The sequence below is a fragment of the Hemicordylus capensis genome, chromosome 4, assembly GCF_027244095.1.
Source record: "Hemicordylus capensis ecotype Gifberg chromosome 4, rHemCap1.1.pri, whole genome shotgun sequence".
NCBI lineage: Eukaryota > Metazoa > Chordata > Lepidosauria > Squamata > Cordylidae > Hemicordylus > Hemicordylus capensis.
In genome coordinates this window covers 149765787-149786914 of record NC_069660.1, presented here as the reverse complement: position 1 = coordinate 149786914, position 21128 = coordinate 149765787, and the positions used below count along the sequence as shown (strand labels likewise).

The window sequence follows — 21128 nt, the reverse complement described above, 5'->3', positions numbered from 1 at the left end:
GCAACATGCAAGCTCCTCTCCCCTGCACCATGTGTGCAGAGATGCAGAATCCATCTGCATCCAGCTGGATAGACAGATCCTATCTCGCCACTTTCCTATCTAGAATTGAGTTCTCTAATAAATACTATTTATATTTATTTGAAACTATGAACTGGCTCCAAGTTACTTTACTCTAAGCATACACGCATGCCTAACTAAATTCCTCTGTGTTGTGCCTCTGTGCACTCTGCTATAATGAAAAAGGTTTATCTTACCAGAGAGAATTCCCAACACAACATGCATTCCGTGCACAGTAACGGCAGTACTCCCAAGCAAGCCTGTTTCTTGAGCCCACAAGCAGGAAGCTTTTTTAAAGGGTTGAACCTGCAGGCCGAACCTGGGGGCGGTGGGGAGCAGGGAACTTGAGGACTAGCAGCTTAGTGGAAGGAAGTCCAACAAGGCCAGGAAGCAAAGCGTTTGGTGGTGAGCAAAGGGCCAAGGGGGCTGGTGGAATGACTCGCAACAAGGGGCAAAGGGGTGGCATGTGGTACTGTGTCTTTAAGAAAGTGGATAACGGCTGGTTTCCCTCCCGATCTCTGTGGGTGAAGTTTGTCCAGGATTTTATTCTACCTTGGTCTTGTGAGTGTCCACAGAGTCATCCTGTAGTTCGTGCAGGTCGGTATCCTGCTTGCTTTTGCCCCTAGTGGGGAGAGTCAGTCTACCGAGGTGACCCACCAAGTGAGTACACCTAAGGGACCCACAGTCATATCAAGACATTACAAAAAGAAGATGAGGGGAAGTAGCATATGGGGCAGAGATCTTGAGGGGAAGGAGGACAGAAGTGGAACGAAGGCCTAATGAAAAGGCATGACAACACCTCAGCCGGCCTAAGGGCAAAAGGTGCTGACAGAGGGACAGAGACGCGAGCAGTGATTTGTCAGGGAGGTTGTTGGAGAGGCAGAGGAAGGCGATGGACCAGACACAGACATCGGAGACAGTATGATTGATACATTGTGTAAAACCCAGCTTGTGGTGCCAGATCTCCAAGCCCACAATTCTATCGGCAAACACCATAAATGCTTGACGTGTCTTTCTTTTGTTTGTTTGTGATGGCCTGCATTGGGAGGGGGACGTGAATTGGAGTTAATTTGTGGTGAATCGGAGTCTTGAACTGGAGAGGCCAGGGGTGAAAACCCCACTCAGCATGAAGCTCAGAAGATGACCTCTTAGGACCAGCTAGCTCATACGTTTGTGGGATGGGTAACATAGGATGAATTCCCATGTGTGCCCCCATGAGCTTTTTGAAGGGAAAGTAGGCTACATCAGTGATGGCCTTTTGGCCACCAGGGTGGAAGTGAAGTGCTGACCAAGCATCACTGAATATCAGCTGCTGAGTCCTGTTGAAGAAATGTGGGGGCCTGGACTCAGTGCTGGTTGCCATAGGGCTTTGGCCCAGAGAGGCTCAGTGTCACAAAGAGAGTCTCAGTGTCACAAAGGGCTGTGTGAACTGAAATACTGGATGCTGGGAGTTGGTTGCTCTGTGGGTTGTAGGAGTGGCGTCGGGTTAGAAGTGAGAGTAGTGCTAGCTTGGCTGTAAGCTTGTTTATTGGCTTGTTTGAAATATTTGTCATTTTCTCATTTGTTGCTTACAATTCTTATATTTCTGTTCTCACATTTCTATAGAGATTGTATACAATTTGTTATTGTTCTGAAATCCTATTTTGTTACATCTATTATTATATTCTTACAATAGCTTTAGCTTTGTTTTGACATCTAGTCTGCATATATCCATTTGTTAGTTCTTTAAAAATCCTAATACCTCTTTTGTGGTATTGGATATTAGATATTATTACTTCAATGTAAAGTAAGTTGTCATGTTTTTTTAATTCTTTCATAGAGTTTTTTCTTGAGATATGTCTTCTAGTGCATACACTGAGGTAAGTAGATTTTTACTAGCCTTGGGGCAAATATGCTTCAAAATATTCTCTGCAAATTCTCAGGGGTTGGAATATGAGGTGGGAAATTGAGTAATTCCTACTGAGCCTTAAAATATTAGAATATTCTACAAATAATTCTCCCTGCAGCCTCATTTGCAAAGGAAAGGGCACCTGCTAACTTTTAACAAATGCAGATAAAGTTGGTTGCCCAGCTATTATTTCCCATTATCACAGATTTAATTTGCAGATCGACTATTGAGTCAGATGTGTCTGATTCTGTAAGAATTTGGCGTTTTTAATTAATTAGACTTTTTATTAATCTCAGAATGTCCAGAGTCTTCATGGCGTATCACCTTCTTTTTGCAAGCTGAAATTAAAAAGCAAAATTAAACCCAACATGTAAACCACCACATTTTCTGTGCTGAAAAGGAAGGAATGACTTGCAGAAAAATGTCAGGTCACACAGATCACTAAGTGGGAATTTCATGAAGAGTCCTGGCACGGGGGAACCAAACTGAGAGTAGTGATCTGGCTAGGATTTGGCAATATGCAGGCACAGGCATTCCATTTTTTCTTCTTCCCACATTTAGAACCCCCAAACTGGCTCAAACTCCAGCTGAACATGTGCAAAACCGAGCATGCCCAGTCCAATCTGAATCTGGTCCAGACTTGAACCACACTGGGGCCCTTCAACCAAAACTGGGGTTTTGTGCACACCCCTACTGTAGCGAACTATGCAGGACCAGTTTCGTTAGTTGAAGATGAACTCCAGTGCAGCACTTCAGGAAGGTCTGCAAGGTGGAGAACATCGCTTTTGGCCAAGAACTGGGGAGGAGACGAAATGTGTGCGAGTATAGATAAGCAGGCCCAGCTTAATGGGAATGCAATCTCAACGTATTTGCATTGATCCCTTTGAAGTCTACCTTATGCTAAACTTAAAGGAGCAATTGGCTGGGTTGATTTACATCTTGCTAATTGTTTATTCATCAAATGTAAATAGAAAAATGAAGGTGTAAATCAACCCAGCCAATTGCTGCTTTGTAAGTTTGTAGAGCAATTGGGGCTTCTTTTGTGGGCTTTGTTTCTTTTATTCACATATAAGGTAGATTTCACCTGGACTTCAAAGGGCTCAATGCAAATGCACTCTTGCATTCCCATCAAGTCAGGCCTGACAACAACCCTGTGTGCTAGGTTAGGCTGAGAGATGAGCACATGGCCCACAGCCACACAGTGGCTTTCATAGCTGAACTGCGATTTTGAACTCGGGTCTGTCTGGTAAGCTGTCATGTGGTGGACGCAAGAAAAAAGTAAATCAAAGCAAGAATGCACAGTACTGGTTTGATTTTCAACATACTACATTTTAAACATTTAACATTCTTCATCCAAATAACATACTGTCATACACACAGCCATCACTAGTACACACACGTGTAGTACAGACTTACATGCACTCATATACTTGTGAAGACTTTATTTGTAATTTGTAAAGAGGGGACCAGTTCTGAATATGTTTCTTTTCTGGTTGGCTTCCTTCCTTTGTAATCCAATACAGCTTCCATCATCTCTTCCTTTTGGCCACAGGCGGGGGAGTTATTGGTCAAACTGTAGCCATGAAACTGACTGGGTGACTTTAGGCAGTTCATTCTCTTCAGCCTGTCTTACCTCACAGGACTATTGTGTAGATACAAGTGGGGAGGGAGAATCAATCACACACACACACACACACACACACACACACACACACACACACTCCTGAGTTCCAGGGAAGAAGGGCAGGATCCAAATTCCAGAAGATGGGGGGTGGGGGGGAAACTTGGGTCCCCAGATGTTGTTGGACTAATCCCACCCCAGCCATAGTGAACAAAAGCTAGGGATGATGGGAGTTGGAGTCCAGCCACAGCTGGTGAGCCTCGGGTTGGCTACATCCCTGAGCTGGAGCAAAGCTGCCCTAATTTGGCCCTCCCTCAGATGTTGGACTTGGGTGGAGACTCTGATAGTCCAAGACTCAAGGCAGTGGCACTGCAATGGTGTGGTAGAGAAGAAGGGAGAGGGAGTGTTATAGTGGTGAGAGTGTCAGACTAGGCACCAGGTCAGATCCCCATGTGTCCATGAAGCTCACTGGATGATTTTGACCCCTGCTATCTTGGCAAAGAGGCACCTTTTAACGTGGTGATTCTCTTTTATTTAGCAGGGGGAGAGTAACTGGCCCTAGCCACCCCCAGCACAGTACCTTCAGTGACTGTTGCTGGTCTCTATCTTATGTTTCTTTTTAGTCTGTGAGCCCTTTGGGGACAGGGAGCCATCATATTTATTTATTATTTCTCTGTCCCTAAGCCATTTTTGGAAGGGCGGTATAGAAATTGAATAAATAAATAAATAATAATAATAAAAAATTTGGGCCACTCACCATCTCTCAGATAATCTATCTCATAAGATGGTTGTGAGTTTAAAATGGTGGTGCAGGGGAACCATGCATGTTAAGAACATAAGCACACCCCTGCTGGATCAGGCTCAAGCCCATCTAGTCTAGCATCCAGTGGGCCACCAGAAGCCCCTGAGAAGCCCATAGGCAAGAGCTGAGGGCATCCCCTGTCTCATGTTGTTGCTCCCCTACAACTGGTACGTAGAGGCATCTTCACTCTGAGGCTGAGGGTAGCCTATAGCCATCAGACTAATAGCCACTGAAAGACCTGTCTTCCATGAATTTATCCAAACCCATCTTAAAACCAGCCAGACTGCTGGCAGTCACCACATCCTATGGCAGAGAATTCCATCGATTAATTATGCGCTGTGTGAAAAGGTACTTCCTTTTGTTGGTCCTAAGTTTCTTGACAATCACTTTCATATGGTGACCCCTGGTTTTAGTGTTGTGAGAGAGGGAGAAAGATTTCTCTCTATCCATTATTTCTACTCCAGACATAATTTTATACACCTCTATCATGTCTCCCTGTAGTTGCCTCTTTTACAAACTAAAAAGCCCTAGATGCTGTAGCTTTGCCTCATAAGGAAGGTGCTCTAGGCCCCTGATCATCTTGATTGCCCTCTTCTGCACCTCTTCCAGTTACACAATGTCTTTCTTAAGATATGGTGACCAGAACTGTACACCGTAATCCAAATGTGGCCGCACCATAGATTTGTAGTATTATTATTTCTTGTTTACACAGTCAGACAGGTGTTATTGACTGGTTTGTTTTATCCAGACATCGAGTCCTTCCCAAGGACCTGGGATGCCAGAATTTTATTGTTAATTGTTATAGATATCGTCGCAGAATATAGGCTGTTCCCAGTAAAGCTGCTTTTTGTAATGGGCTGATGGTGATTTCTGTGGCCCCTATGGTGTTGAGGTGCTCTTCAAGGTCTTTTGGAACTGCACCCAGGGCGCCAATGACCACTGGGATTATTTTGGTCTTTTTCTGCCACAGCCTTTCAATTTCGATTTGTAGATCTTTGTATTTGGTGATTTTTTCTATTTCTTTTTCTTCTATTCTGCTATCCCCTGGTATTGCTATGTCGATTATTTTCACTTGTTTTTCTTTCTTCTCAACTACAGTTATATCTGGTGTATTGTGTGGCAGATGTTTGTTTGTTTATAGTCGGAAGTCCCATAATATTTTTACATCTTCATTTTCTTCAACTTTTTCAATTTTATGGTCCCACCAATTCTTGGCTACAGGTAGCTTGTATTTTTTGCAGATGTTCCAGTGTCTCATCCCTGCTACCTTGTCATGCCTTTGTTTGTAGTCAGTCTGTGCGATCTTTTTACAACAGCTGATCAGGTGGTCCACTGTTTCATCTGCTTCTTTACAAAGGCAGCACTTGCTGTTTGTTGTGGATTTTTCTACATTTGCTGTTATTGCATTTGTTCTTAGTGCCTGTTCTTGTGCAACCAGTATTAAACCCTCTGTTTCTTTCTTCAAGTTGCCATTCTTAAGCCGTTGCCAGGTCTTGGTGATGACTGATTTTCCACTTATATTGTGCAAATATTGACCATGCAGGGGCTTATTTCTCCATTTTTCTGCTCGGTTCTTGACTTGTTCTTTCTTGGCCTGCTTTCTTTCATTGGTGTTGAATAGTTACGCATTATTGACCATTTGAAGTGCATCTTCTTCACTGTCCTTGATATATTCTTCAAGGCCTCTTTTCTCCTCCTCTACTGTTTGATGGACTTGCAGCATTCCTTTTCCACCTGAGCTGCGAGGGAGGTAGAGCCTATCGACATCACTGCGGGGGTGCAGAGCATGAGTGATGGTCATGGTCTTACGATCTAGTGTCTCTAGCTCTGTCTGGGTCTAGTCTATTATTCTTGCAGTGTATCTGATAACAGGTATAGCCCAGGTGTTTAGGGCTTGTATGGTGTTCCCGCCATTGAGTTTGGACTTGAGGATTTTTCGAACTCTCCTGATGTATTCACTTCCAATTTTTCTTTTAACTTCAGTGTGTGCGATGTTATCAGCCTGGAGAATGCCCAAGTATTTGTAAGGTTCTTTCTCTTCCAGGTTCTTGATCTTGCTTCTATTGGGCAGTTCTATTCCTTCTATTTTTGTTATTTTCCCTCTGTTCATTATTAATGCAGCACACTTGTCTAGTTCAAACTCCATTGCTATATCACTACTGAATATACGGACAGTGTTTAGCAATGATTCTATTTCTGACTGGGACTTTCCATACAACTTCAGATCGTCCATGTACAGCAGATGGTTGATTTTACTTGATGTTTTAGATGTTTGGTATCCAAGGCCTGTTTTGTTTAGTATTTGTGAAAGTGGGGTCATGGCGATTACAAACAACAGAGGGGATAGTGAGTCCCCTTGGAAAATGCCTCTTCTAATGCTAACCTGTCCAAGTGTCTCACCATTGATTGTTAACTGTGCACTCCACCTGCTCATTGCTTTTTAAATAAATATCTGAATGTTTTTGCTGACACCAGTTGTTTCTAAACATTTTAGTATCCATGTGTGAGGCAATGAATCGAAGGCTTTCTTGTAGTCAATCCATGCAACACTTAGATTGGTTTATCTTCTCTTGCAATTTTCTAAAATCATTTTGTCAATCAACAGCTGGTCTTTTGTGCCTCTGGTGTTTGGGCAATTTCCTTTCTGTTCAACTGGAAGCTGTTTGTTAGTTAATAAGTGTTGCATCACTTCATCTGCTATTATTCCAGTTAATAATTTGAACATGGTTGGCAGACAGGTTATCGGTCTATAATTACTTGGAACTGCACCTTTTGCTGGGTCTTTCATTATGAGATGAGTTTTCCCAGTTGTTAGCCATTGTTCAATATCACCTCCTTGCAAAATGTGATTGAACTGTTTTGATAGTTGTTTATGAAGGCTTGTTAGGTGTTTAAGCCAAAAGCCATGCAGTTCATCATTGCTTGGCGCAGTCCAATTTTTAATTTTCTTTGCTCTTTCACTTATTAATTCTGGTGTTATTATTAGATCTTGCATTTGTTGGTTACATTTTTTGACCTCTTTCATCCAGCCTGCTTTTTTATTATAATCTATTGGATTGTCCCATAATTTTCCCCAGAATTGCACTGTTTCTTCTTTATTTGGTGTTTCTAGGTTTCTTGCAGTTTCTCCTTCTATGCTTTGGTAGAAACATCTCTGATGCGACTGGAATTGGAGATTCTGCCTGTGTTGTGTAGTTCTGGCTTCATATCTGCTAATCTTCTTTGACACTGCTGTTATTTGCTGCTTTATTATTTCCAGGACTTCTCTAATTTTCCTTGAATTGAGGTGGTATTTTTGGATCAGATACTGTTTGGTGTTTTCATTCTTCAGCTTCTTGTCTTTCATATCTTTCAATTTACTAGCATCTGATCTAAGCCTGGAGATTTTATTTTCTAATCTAATCTTACATTTAGGTGTTGTACTGCTTTCTTTTTTGACAGGTCCATTAATCTTATATCCGAGCTCTTGTGTTGTTATTGTTGCTGCACTGTACATTAGTTGGTTTGTTTCTTGCAAATTATTAGTTGTTATTTCTGCAAGTGCAGCATTGACATCTTTTAATACCTGAGCGAGTTGTTTTTTGGCAACTGTTTTTAGAGCTGGAAGTCGAACACTGGTGGTTGTTTGGTTCATGTGCTCAGTTATTTTTAGCTTTAGTTCTTGTTGCTTTTCTGTTAAACGGCATTTGGGTTTTTGAGGTGAAGGCAAAGGGGAGGTTGCCTGGTTTTGATTTTGAAACAGTTCAGTGGCATCCTCTATTTCCAACACCACCTGCGCCTGAGCCACTGTTTCAGTTGGTGGTAATTCTTCTTCCATGTCTTGAGCCTGTGTTGCTCTTTGCAGTTCTTCCAGCTCAACTCCTGTGAATACTTTATTTCTTATTATGAATCTTCTCTGGTCTGCTAGCCTTTGTTCTGTTATTTCTGTATCTGGATGCTTCTCTTTCCAAATTTGGTACATGTATTATTTCTTGTTTACACAGTCAGACAGGTGTTATTGACTGGTTTGTTTTATCCAGACATCGAGTCCTTCCCAAGGACCTGGGATGGCTGAATTTTATTGTCAGTTGTTATAGATATCGTTGCAGAATATAGGCTGTTCCCAGTAAAGCTGCTTTTTGTAATTGGCTGATGGTGATTTCTGTGGCCATAAGCCAATTACAAAAAGCAGCTTTACTGGGAACATGTATTATTATTATTATTATTATTATTATTATTATTATTATTACATTTTCCAAGGAGCCCAGAGCGGTGTACTACATACTTGAGTTTCTTTTTCACAACAACCCTGTGAAGTAGGTTGGGCTAAGAGAGAAATGACTGGCCCAGAGTCACCCAGCTAGTTTTATGGCTGAATGGGGATTTGAACTCGGGTCTCCCCTGTCCTAGTCCAGCATTCTAACCACTACACCACACTGGCTCTCCATTATTATTAGTATTATTATTAGTATTATTAGTATTAGGGTATTATATTAGCCTTTTAATTTTCATTCCCCTTCCTAATTATCCCTAGCATGGAATTTGCCTTTTTCACAGCTGCCATGCACTGAGTTGGCACTTTCAACAAGCTGTCCACCACGAGCCCATGATCTCCTGGCCATTCACCGACAGCTCAGATCCCATCAGCGTACTTGTGAACTTGGGTTTTTTTACCCCAATGTGCATCACTTTACACTTGCTTATGTTGAATGGCATTTGCCATTTTGTTGCCCACTCACCCAGTTTGGAGAGATTGTTTGGGATGTTGCTACCTTAAATTTAGATTTACATATGAGGCGGTATAAATATGATATGATATAGATAGATAGATTAGATTAGATTAGATTAGATTAGATTAGATTAGATAGTTTAGTGTTGTCTGCAAATTTGGCCACCTTGCTGCTTACCCCAACTTCTAGATCATTTTTGAATAAATTAAAAAGCACTGGTCCAAGTACAGATCCCAGGGGTTTTAGGAATTCTCTCTGTTAAGAGATACCCTTCTATTACAGCAGAGTGCACAGAGGCAAAACACAGCGGAGTCTACCCAGGCATGCCTGTTTGCTGAGAGCAAAAGAAACTTGGAGCCAGTTCATAGTTTCTAATCAATATAAGAAGTCTTATTTGGAGAACTCCATTCTAGATACGAAAGTGGAGAGATAGAATCTCTAATCTATCTATCTAGCTGGATGGATGCATAGAGATGCTATCGCATCTCAGCACACATGGTGCAGAGAGGGAGGCGAGCGTGTGTGATATGGAGAAGAAGAGAAAGGGAGGGAGGCAGGAAGTAACTAAGTCCCTGAGAGTAGCAATCTACATATCAAAAGGATAGTGTCAGAGCAGTAGAGAGGAGGAATGACCAATGTCTTGACCCCTCCAGCCCTCTGACTCACTAATCTGTCCCCCTCTGTCATTGAGGCATGAGGCAGCACAGAGTCCTTCACTTCCAACATGGGAGACCCCACTTCTTGCTTTCCTCCATTGTGAAAACTCTCCATTTATACCTACCCTCTTGCTCCCTGTCCCTCAACCAGTTACCAATCTTCACAGGAACTACATGAAGCCCTTGCTCTGATCTTCTTGGAGGAAAAGCGAACTAATGTTCTGATCCTCCGGTCTCTTGACTCTCATTTCTCATTCACAGTCTGATGAATTTGATGAGGACCTCATGTCCGCTAGCAGCATGGGAGAAGAAGAGGCGGCTGCTCTTATGAGGTAAAGCACACTGAGGTTCCTTTCCCTCTTCAGTGGCAGAAGGCCAGAAGCTGGGTTTCTAAAACTGAACTGTTGGTGGCTTCTGGTGAAGCAACGGACATTCTGACTCATGTGGATGAGTGACAGCCACTGTCTGCTCTCTGTAGGTGTCCTTTGAGGGCATCTGCCCACACATCTCGAAGGACGCTCCCCCAGCCTGCTGTTTGCCCATCAGGTAGCACAGCAGCAGCAGCAGCAGCAGTTATGGCAACGGACAGAGAGGGGTTTCTCTTCCTCCCTGAGGTGTTCTGGCACACAGCTCAACAGCATATCTGGAGTGAAGCCGAACCTGACTCAGTGCAAGGCAGCTGCCTATGTCCAGGGGAAACATATGGGACAGAGCCACTGCTCTGCATGCAGAAAGGGCCAGGTCCTTCAATTCTCCATGGCTGGCGTCATTCACAGCAGCCCCATGGCTCCTCCTCCCCCAGTATCGGCAGAGGGCCAGCCTGCCTGAAATTGCTGTCTCACAAGAGTATGGCTTCTGAGTCTCTCTCCCCCCTCCTGTTGCTGTTTTTCTGCACAGACTCCAGCCCAGCACAAGGCCCTGCAAAATGCTGTGGTCCCCTCTAGCTGCAGTCGGCTTAAACCAGTCCTGTTGCCTAAGGCCGTCAAGGGGCACCAAGTAAAGCCCATCTGGTTTGGCTTGGCCTTTGCTGAGCATGTCCACTGGAAGCTGGACACTTCTTTGTCTACTGCCTAGTTTTGCTTCTGATGAGCTATATCTGCTACCAACTGCTGATCCTTGGAAAAACCTACCGGCAGGATCCTGATGACTGCATAGAGATGTCTCATTCTGCGCTCCAGTATCTGTCAGAAGCTGGAAGTTGCTGGGGATGATGTGCGATGTCTTGGTTCAGGGGTTCCCAACCTGTGGTACTGTAGATGTTTCTGAACAACTCCTCTCATCATCCCCAGCCACAATAAATTATAGCTAGGGATGATGGGAGTTGTAGTTCAGCAACATCTGGAGTGCCACAGGTTGGGAACTGCTGCCTTAGTTGCTAGTCCAGCACTCTCACCCCCAAATGTTAGCTGCTGTGGATCTTAGCTGCTCGGCCCTGTGGAGTCCTTACCCGATGACAAGGGATATGTTTCCCCGCATATCCCGCAAAAACAAAGTGGGCAGCACAGATGACTTTTCTACGGAGGGATCCAGAAGCTGTTAGTTAACCACAGCTTCTTTTCCACTCCTGTTGCTCTCTCTCCTCCTTTTTAGAGACCTGGAGCAGTCCGTGAGTTTTTCCATCAGTATCCTCCCAGAAGGTTTGAGCGAGGAAAAGCTCGTAATTGAACTCGCTTCTGTCCTCCTCGGCCTGACGAGTGAAGACCCAGAGATCAAATTGAAGGCTCTCCAGAACTTCTTCAGGAACCTCACAGGGGTCAAGGCTGATGTGAGTTCCTTGGTGGAGCCCTTTAGGCAACACAGCACTCCCAGCCCCTCTCAAGGCTTCCCCTCCCAGGCCCATCATACAAGGCACCCGGCATGCAATAAGCCACCAGAATGCTTAGCACCTACATAGCATGTCTAGAGTATTTAGTGCACTTCACAGAAGTGATCTCAGGAGACTCTGCAACAACCCTGCAAAGGTCGGCCACTATTATGATAACTAGGTGGCAGCTAGTGGGGCTGAGGCTGAGAGAAGCTTGCCAAAACAGCCAAGTGACTCCATGGTTGAGATGAGATTTGAACTGGGGTCTTTGCAAGGCATATTCTTAGACCTGATAGCAGCTCTCCAGCGATCCCCCTGTGTTATCCTTGTATGCACATCACAGCTAGAGACAGAATGCCATGTCCCAAATTCTGCCTTTGCCTCAGAACACAAAGCCAGATCACCAAAGCTTTATTGTTCATGAAATAAAACGTCTTTTGAACCTCCTCATCCTTCATACCACTTCCTCTGTCTAAAGCATGTGGGGGAATTTTTCTCACCACTGTTTGAGCAGCTGCAAAATCTCACTCTTCCTAATCATTTTTTAAAAACAATTTTTCCACAGCCCTGTCTAGGGCTGCAATCCTATTCCCAGGATCTAGCCTAGGTGGAAGACCTATTGAGCTCAGCAAGATTGACATCTGAATACACATGAATAGAATCAGGCTCCATGCATACATATAGGAGGCTGAAGTCAGTCTTCTTCTAAATCAGGTGACATCACACAACTCCCCCCAAAATAAGACCACCACCCCCGGAACAAACTGACCCTCTTTTATCCCAAAACATCCACAGGGGACCCACTTTAATTCCTGTCAGTCTCTTTCTTTGTGTACTTCTCTTCTTCTTTAAAAAGAACTTAAAGAAGAAGAAGTAGTGATGCTGCTGCTCCTGCAACACACATGGGCAATGGGGCTGTGACTCCGTTGTGGGTCACAATCCACAAATTAAAAAAGACAAACAGGGTAGACTGGACAGTGAATTTCTCTTGACTGTCACTGCCATTCACTGCTGGCACCAGAGATTCAAATGGTTCTTTTAATGGTGATGTGTGTCCACGGCCAAAGGGCAAATGAGCCTGTAGCCACCTCTTCCCCACTAGGTGATTATTACCCAATAATGAGCAACACGGATGGGTTTTGCAGGCTGGTCAGAAGTGGCGTGTGAGGAGCAAAATGTCCCGGAGGATAAAGTCCCGTTCTTGGAGCTGATGGTCCTTTTCTCCTAACAGCTATTAATCTGTGTCTTTCCTCAGCCATGTGGACAGCTGCCTGAAGAACTGATTGGACGTCTGGTGGCAGTGACTTGCCTCTGTTCTTTAGATGAGAACAGAGAGATCAGGCAGATGGCGGCAGAAGTCCTGTGTGAGCTCCTGCCCATCCTGCGCCGTGGAGAACGTAAGTCAGAAAGGAACTAGATCTGCTGCCTGCCAAAATCACTGAACTTCATTACCCAAGCAGAACATTACCCGGTGGGATCAGAGCCCCAGGAAGTTCAGAGACTGCCAGATGGATGGTCCCGGCAGGGATACAGGTTCCTTCGGCTCACTTGCCACAGCAGTTTCCAAATGGAGTTCTCTAGATAGTTCCAGAAGTAGCCAGGGATTGATTATTGTGGGGAACAGCTACGGCTAGCAGTGCTCATATTTGCCCCCATAGCTGGGCCCTTAATGGCTGTTTGATCCAGAGCAGGTGATCTTGCACACGTGCTCATTCCTGTGTACCAGGCTGCTTTGGAGAGCACAGGAGCAGAACTTCTACTGTCCTCTTGGCAGCTGAAGCCATAAGGCCTGCTCCAAACAGAAACGCATTCTGTTTGGTGACAAACATGTGAGCCTGAAAAGACAGTAAATGGATTCCAGGTTCTGCTGTGACTCCATCTCTGGCCTGATCGCACCAGGCTCTGTGTCAGATCGCTGCCAGGCTTTGCATGCTGGGTCCACCTAGGAGGGCAATCGTGTGTGAATCCAAAGCAGACCGCTCTGCTTCCTCCACCCAGAGAGGGTCAAGCAATGGCAGGACTGAGGGAGGGAGGTTGCTAGGAAATGGTGCTGTCCAACCTAGGATGGAATGAGTGAGCTCCCATCCCTATTCCTTTCCATTGCAGAGAGGCTGATGTATACACCTTGGGGCAAGGACCTGGTAAAACGAGCTCTCTCTGCCCTGGGACCAACTAGAGAACCCAACCCTTCTTTCTTCAGCGGAAACTGCTACAACCTTGCAATGGTGAGTTATCATCATATGAGTCAGAGGGCTTCTTGAATCCATTTGAGTGTGTCTCTAAGTCCCACATCCTCCTTAAAAGCCACCACACTCTCTTTTTCTGAGGACAGGGACAGTCCAGGAGGCTGGCTGAAAGCTACAGCTGTGACATGCTATCTCCTGGAAGCAAGAATGGCCATGTTGGGTCAGACGCGTCTGTGAATGGGACTTGACAAAACCATACATGTTGAAATGGAAATAATATACCCGTAGTTCAATTGTATGTGTATGATATGTTTTGCACATTAGCATGGCTTCGTACTTATAGCATGTTGTATTCATAGTATTGTGTATTAGATCCCTTTGTTCTGTATTAATATAAAACAGTCCTGCTATTCCAAGACAGTGTCTCTTCCTTTGTTCCATCACTTCCTTTGCTCTTTTAGACAGTCTTCCAGCCTGCCCACATGGGCAAATGGCAGACAATGCATGCTATTCACAGGTGTTGTGTTTTGTTTCAGGTCTTCGGTGGATTCCTCTCCTCTGAGCAGCTCCTGGAGGTCATGCATTTCTTGGGAGGGGATCTGACCACTGAAGGCTCATTTGACCTCCTAAACATATTCCACCTGCTGCGCGAGGTCATAAAGCAGTTCAGCGGCAAGTCAATGTGGGTAAGGAGCCGTGAGGAGCCCCCCGGGAAGGATGTCAATCAGTCTTATGCCTCTGGGTTGCATGAACCTGATCCTCCGCATGGTTGATGGCATTAAACTTGGTCTTCTAAAGTGTTAAAGTAGAGAACTTTGTGATGCCTTTGCATCCACCCTGCCTAGGACGGTGAAAGCCCTTGAGCCAGCCTTGCTTCCTAGTGCCTTATGAATAACCCTCTTCTTACCTGACAGTTGGAGGAGCTTCTGGACCACTTGTTCATCCGGCTGAAGGACAGAGTCCCACATGGACAAGACGTAGCCTTGATAGCCTTCCCCGTCTTGGCAGTAGATCATCTTGAGGAGGTGGTGCTATACCTCCTCAAACACCCTTTCAGGTATGGAGCATGCTGGAGCTTGTACTAATTTGGGTGACCCCCTTGGGGATCTGTGGGGCTTCCCCAAAGAGCACCTTTCTCCCTGCTGCTGATGCAACCCAGGGTGTGCTTCCCGGCAGATGCATCAGTTGTGCCCCTTTGTCCTCCCTGCTGGCCTGGCCTACAGTACATGGAAACTGGGGGCAGTCTAGGGCTGGGGTGGCGATATGGGGCTCACAGGCTGGGCTGGGCCCCTGGGAGAGTCTTGCCTGGCCCCTGGCAGCCCTTCCAAACTTTTCAAACCGCTTTGAGAACTTTTGTTGAAGAGCAGAATATGGGAATAGTAGTGATCAAGTTATGGTTAAGCATTTGGCCCCAGTGTCACATAAAGAACATATTTTTTCTTTCCGATTGGTAAGAAATACAGATATTCTTACTGCACTGTAACTTTGACAACTCTCTTTTTCGTTGTGAACTAGCAGGGATGTGATAGATACACGTGTGTGTAGTGCGCTGCTTGATAGCATGTGCTCCACAACTGTGAATCTTGCACCACAAAGCTATGGAGCGTGGTGACCTGGTAGAGGGTCAGCGCATGAGCCTGGGCGACTGTTTGGAGAAGAAAGTGCTCCCCCCAGTGTAGAGGCTGAACATGCCTGGTCTGTGGGGTTTGACTGCTTCTCCTGTCTTTCCATTTGCAGCAAGTGCCAGGAGTACTGGCAGGCAATATTCAATGCTGCTGACCACAGCCAGATGCTTGTTGAGGTGGCAAAATGGATGCCGGAGTGCAGCAGAGTTGCGGTAAGGAAGTGGAAACCGCCTTCGGGTCCCCTGCTCCTCATCTGCGTAACCCGAGCTGCATGTATCCTGCCATTTCACAAGCAGAGAGAAGCTACATGCTTGCAGGCGGAAGATTGAAAGTCCCCTCCCTGGCAGCATCTCCCAGATCGGGCTGAGAGAGACTCTTGCCTGCAAGCTTGGAGAAGCCACTGCCAGTCTGTGTAGACAAGACTGAGCAGCATTATATACACTCTATATAATACTGTATAAGGCAGCTTCCTGTGTTCCACAGAAATTGGCAAGATACAAACAACAAAAAGGTCACCCTGAAAAAATGTCAGCTTTCATTTAAAAAACAAAAGGGCGAACTATTGTTCCATGCGAGTGGGATGCTGTGAGTATGGAAGGGAGGAATCCGAGGTGATTTCATATGCAGGGAGAACAGGGTGGAGTTAGTGGGCCAAGTTGTTGCCTTTTTGCCTTGGTCAAGGTAGTTGAGAAGAGAAAAACACAGGAGCAAACCTGTTTCAAAGTACTGAAAGGCATGTTTCCTCAGACCCTTGATGGCTTCCTTACAAAGTGCGAATTTATTTGGATTTTTATACTGCCCTGCATCCTAAGACCCCAGGGTGGTTAACAACAAGATAAAAACAATAGTAAACTTTCAAAGAAAACAACCTATCTAGAGAGCAAACACAGTTGCAATTTAAGAAGAGAGCAGGCAGCATCTCATCGGACAAAAGCCTGAATCAAAAGAGTGGTCTTTAATTTCTCCTTAAAGGCTGGGAGAGAAGGAGCTAATGACAAGCACTCACTGGCCCGGGCTTCTCCATGCTGCTTCTGCTCTTGACCTGGACTCCTGACAGTAACATGTTAGTGGCTCTCCGATGGAGAAGTGACACTACCAAGAGGCAAAATGAGGCGGCCTCCCCAAGTGGCAGATTTTGAAGCGTGGCTGTGTGAGAACTGCAGACCCCTCTGACCCACTGCGTCCAGCTCTCTGGTGAATTCGGTACAACTCGCATTGAGATGAAGGGGAACTGTGATAAAGACCATTACTTTGTTCTCACACACCCATTCGTGTCCCTGGGGCCTGGGAGGGAAACTTTCCAATGGACTGTGGCCCATGTGAATTAATGGGAAGAGGGCCATCTGGATTGTCTACCTCAGTCAGAAAAAGGGCTTGGCCAACACTTTCCCTGTTGGAGAGGAGAGCTGGTCTTGTGGTAGCAAGCATGACTTGTCCTCTTAACTAAACAGGGTCCGCCCTGGTTGCATATGAATGGGAGACTAGACGTGTGAGCACTGTAAGCTATTATTCCCCTCATGGGATGGAGCTGCTCGGGGAAGAGCAGAAGGTTTCAAGTTCCCTCCCTGGCTTCTCCAAGATAGGGCTGAGAGGGATTCCTGCCTGCAACCTTGGAGAAGCCACTGCCAGTCTGTGAAGACAATACTGAGCTAGATAGACCAATGGTCTGACTCGGTATATGGCAGCTTCCTATGTTCCTATGTAATCCAACTTGTGGGCAGGAAAGAGCAAAGGAGCGCTCAGAAGCTGGTTGCAGAGAGAGGCTTCCCTGGCTTTAGGAAAGACTGTTGGCCATCCTTGCAGAGTCTCATTCTCCAGTGCATGATGGCATCCTGTTCCAAGAAGATGCAAAAGTACATTTCCTCTCTTTCCCCTTTTCTCTTAGACTCGTGCAGTCCGGGTCCTTTTCTTATTCCTTAAGTCTAGTGACAAGCAAGCTGTGAAGGAGAGGTTTCCACACCTCTTACTTGCCCTGCTGCAACAGATCTATGAACGGCTGGAGGAGAATCGGGGTGTGATGTGAGTAGTGCATTGAGGAATGGAGGGCAGAATTCCTCCTCCTTTCAGCCAGACGTGCTCCCCTTGTAGGTGCCAACTGTGCCTGAGCCCTAGCAATAAGAAGGATCAACTCTTGGGGTTTACTTGTGGTCACAAGATAGTTTTTTCTACACAGGTCTTTTAGGAGCATCTGGGGAAGGTTATGATAACTGGCAGTTTGAACAGACATATAGGGGGGAGCAAATAATGATACCTAGAGTTAAAGATTAAAGGCTAGTCGTCCAAGTTAGTCCCCTAAGCCAAAGTGTGAGTGGAATAAATCATTTCCCTTTGGCCTTGAGACACTACTCATGACAAAATGAGGGCACAGGATGCTTGCTGCTTTGGGGGCCAGGTAGAAATGTCTCCATGGGAGGATTCTTGATCGGTGCACAAGTGTAGATCTTTCTCCCTTAGGGATCACTGCAAGTGGCCGTACTTCCCAGCAATCTTGGTTTTAGCAAGTTGCTGTAGAAAAGGGGCCTGTATCAGAATGCGGACAACATCTCTCTCCACCAGTGCGTTCTCCACAGCGTGGATGGGATAACTTCTCAGGCCGTGGGGCTCAGTTAGCACCCCAACTTGTTCTACTTTGTAATATGTAATTTAACAAAAAAATAAATAAATTAAAAATACATGTTTAAAAAGGGAAACAAGGCAGCACCTCAAAGTAGGGATGCTATGATGAAAGCCCTCTGCCATCCAGCGGGTTGTGTTCTTGAGTCTTCACGCACCCACAAGTCATTCTTTCACCATGGTTCTGCTCCCTGTGGATCTAGAGTGTATCTCCAGGCAAGGATCCCAAGACAAAACCACTGAAGTCTTCTCCCCTGACACTCATGCACCTGGTACATGTCTTGGCATTCTTGACAGCTCTGGGGCAATTACTTTAACAACAAGGGTCAGCTTTTGAATGGAGCAAGGGCAAAGGGGCCTGCAGTGCAAGCTCTGCTCTCTCACGGACTCGTTGTTCCCACACGGGACAGACAGAGATAAAGACCCTCCTACCAAGTGGGCACAACCTCAGCAGTGCCCTCTCTTTGTGAATCTCGTGTGCTCACTCCCATTGGCCTTGGCCTTGGCCTTGTCTTGGCTCACACACAGGAATGGGCAGCTGCAGAACATAAGGGAAAGTTCTGCCTGACTTCCTGCTGCTGCTGCTTAGGAGTAGAGGGTGAAAGAAAACTTGGCCTGCATCCCAGTCTAGGAGAAAGAAGGTGTGTGCTTCACACACAGAAGGATTTTGGGATCTTGGGATCAGGGGCTGGGATGGGGGCCAAGTGGGAAGGCCCTGAGTGGGTCAAAGGGACGTCCGTTGCCTCTTTTCACTTGGTGAATCCCATGAACGTTGCGTACATGTGGATGGGAGTGGAATGTACTATATACATTAGGAACCTTCTGCAGAATCAAGCTTTTCCTATATAACCATACTGAAGTGGGGGGATTGCCTACTTCTGTGCTCCCTGCCCTCTGTCATAGTACTTTTGTATGCATATGTTGGAGGGGAGAGGTTTAGTTCACTCCCGTTTTAGCAGAGCATGTGTGTGTGAGAAGAGTAAGCCAATTCAGGAGTATTGAGACAGACGTTTCAGGTTCAAAAGCGAGTGAGATTGATTTGGGAAGTTACATACTTGGAGAGAAATGCCTGTGTCCCTGAGCTTTCTGTCTCCATGGTGCAGAGTAGAGAGGGGAAGCGTATCTGTCTCCCAATCGAAAACTGCTGGAGCAGAGGGAGAAACAATGAAAAAGGAAGATTGAAGATTCTTCCTCGCTATCTCTACTCCTCATGGCCCTACTGGTCACTAGGAGAGAAGGTACACACAGGCGATGCCACTGAATCTGCGTCTCCAACAGCACAGAGCAAAGGGCTGCTGCTGGTAGTACTGTTGTTGTTGTTGCTGCTGCTACCTTAAACGGAGTCAGCCATTGGTCGTTCTAGCTCAGTATTGTCAGCGACACTCCAGGGCCTCAAGAAAGGGGCTGTCTCACAGTGCTGCCAACCTTTTAACGATGGACACCAGAGGCTGAAGCTGGGCCATCACGCTTGCAAAGGATGTGCTCTGCCACAGAGCTAGAACACCCTCCCTTTCCTCCAGAACATGGGCTTCTTTGGGAACTGAACCCAGGCCAGCCCTCTCCATCCAAACAAAAAACCATACCTCTCGATCAAGACTAGGTTGAATAGACGTCTCTGACCCTATACTGCTCAAACGATAAGGTTTTCCAACACTGGGTTTCCCCAAAAGGGATACTACTAGTAGTACCACTAGGGTACTTCTGCTTCCCTGCTGCAGATGCATGATTTGTTCCCCAGCTGACATGTCCTCACTGACATTTTTTAACGTAATTATGATTTTATGCTTATTAAAAACACAATTCATGTTTTTATGTATATATGTGCGCACACACTGAAATGTTAGTTATGAGACAGGCTCTCCACAGTCTCTCCAATGGGACAAGTTTACTTGTCCTTGTTTTACTTATTGAAGTTTACTTGTCCTCTTAATTTCAGTGGAAATACTCATGACTAACTTAGTCTGGATGTAAGAGAGTGAGCGGAGTAGACTCTCTCATGACTGTAATATTGACTTGTGTGCACAGACACACTCAAAATCTCTATGTGGTAGCTGAGCTGTAGGTTTGCAACAGAAGGGGTACATTTGTTAGGCCAGAGGTTCCCAACCTTTTTAAACAGAAGGGGTCCTTTCAGTGGCACTCCAATAACTCTGAGTGTGTAGCTCTGATCTCTCCTGGTAATGCTGGCCTTGCCTTGCTTCTAGTGAGAGCCTGGAAACTCTGCACCTCCTCCTTAGGACTGTTGACATAGAGGAGGAGAGTCTGAGGGAATACCTGGACCACTTTGGCAGGCCAGAAGGCTTCAGCCACGGACTATCCATTTTGGTGAGGTAAGACGAAGAACACTGTGGTTTCCCAATGCGGAGAGATGAGCGGGACCTGGGCGTGCAAGAGCTTTTCTTGTGCTGCTGACACTTGTGCCTTTTCCCTCATTCATGAGCTCTGGTTTCACACTGCAGCATACTCATCGCTAAAGGTTCGTGGTCAACCCCAGCCCTGGTACACTATATTGGTGATATTTTTGAAGGCAAACAAACAACTCGCCTGCCTGAAATAGCACTGGACATCTACCTTGAGGTGAGAGGGACTGAAGTTCTAGGGAATGTATTGACAGATAGAACTAAATAGACGTAAGTTTTGGTGGTATAAAATATGTTAGATAAATAAATAAATAAATAAATAAAGGATCCCTATGACTGCTTTCTGGAGATGCTGACTATGAGGGTTAATGTAGAAATACTCCCTCTAGGGGTCAGTAAAAAAAACATCCCCAGGAATTTCAGGCTCTGGAGAGAAGCTGGCGGGGGAGAGGGGCAGCCTGAAAGAAGCAAATGAGCCCACAGGATAACCATCTGTCTGACTTCTGTTGCCCACATGGTACCTCTGCACAACTAGTTGTGTGGATGAAGAGCTTGTCTGCATGGCCAGTCATTTTTTGTATCACAGCTACTGTGGTAACTCAAGATGCTGAAGCATAGCTGGCCTCCATTTAGGCAGGTACTTATTTAAGACATAATGTGGGAACAGAGAGTTGGATCTGGATCCAAGAGACTAGGCTGAAGTCTCCTGAGCCTAGTCTCCTTCAAGTCTCCTGAACCACCTTTTAGGCAGAGTAAGGCCATGGCTTAAGGCAGCAAATTCTGGGTGCCACAAGATGCATGCTGTGT

General features: G+C 45.6%; 1 protein-coding gene across 1 annotated transcript; it reads left to right on the top strand.

Annotated features, from left to right (window-relative positions):
* The first annotated feature begins 1782 nt into the window (after positions 1 to 1782).
* Positions 1783 to 21077, top strand: LOC128323169 (uncharacterized). Its single transcript, XM_053245890.1, has 12 exons — positions 1783 to 1916; positions 9995 to 10065; positions 11324 to 11498; positions 12793 to 12934; positions 13644 to 13762; positions 14260 to 14409; positions 14638 to 14780; positions 15461 to 15560; positions 17234 to 17367; positions 20166 to 20291; positions 20421 to 20538; positions 21069 to 21077. Exons 1-12 carry the CDS (start codon positions 1893 to 1895, stop codon positions 21075 to 21077), a joined length of 1311 nt encoding a protein of 436 aa, XP_053101865.1. The 5' UTR covers positions 1783 to 1892.
* The last annotated feature ends 51 nt before the right edge of the window (positions 21078 to 21128 follow it).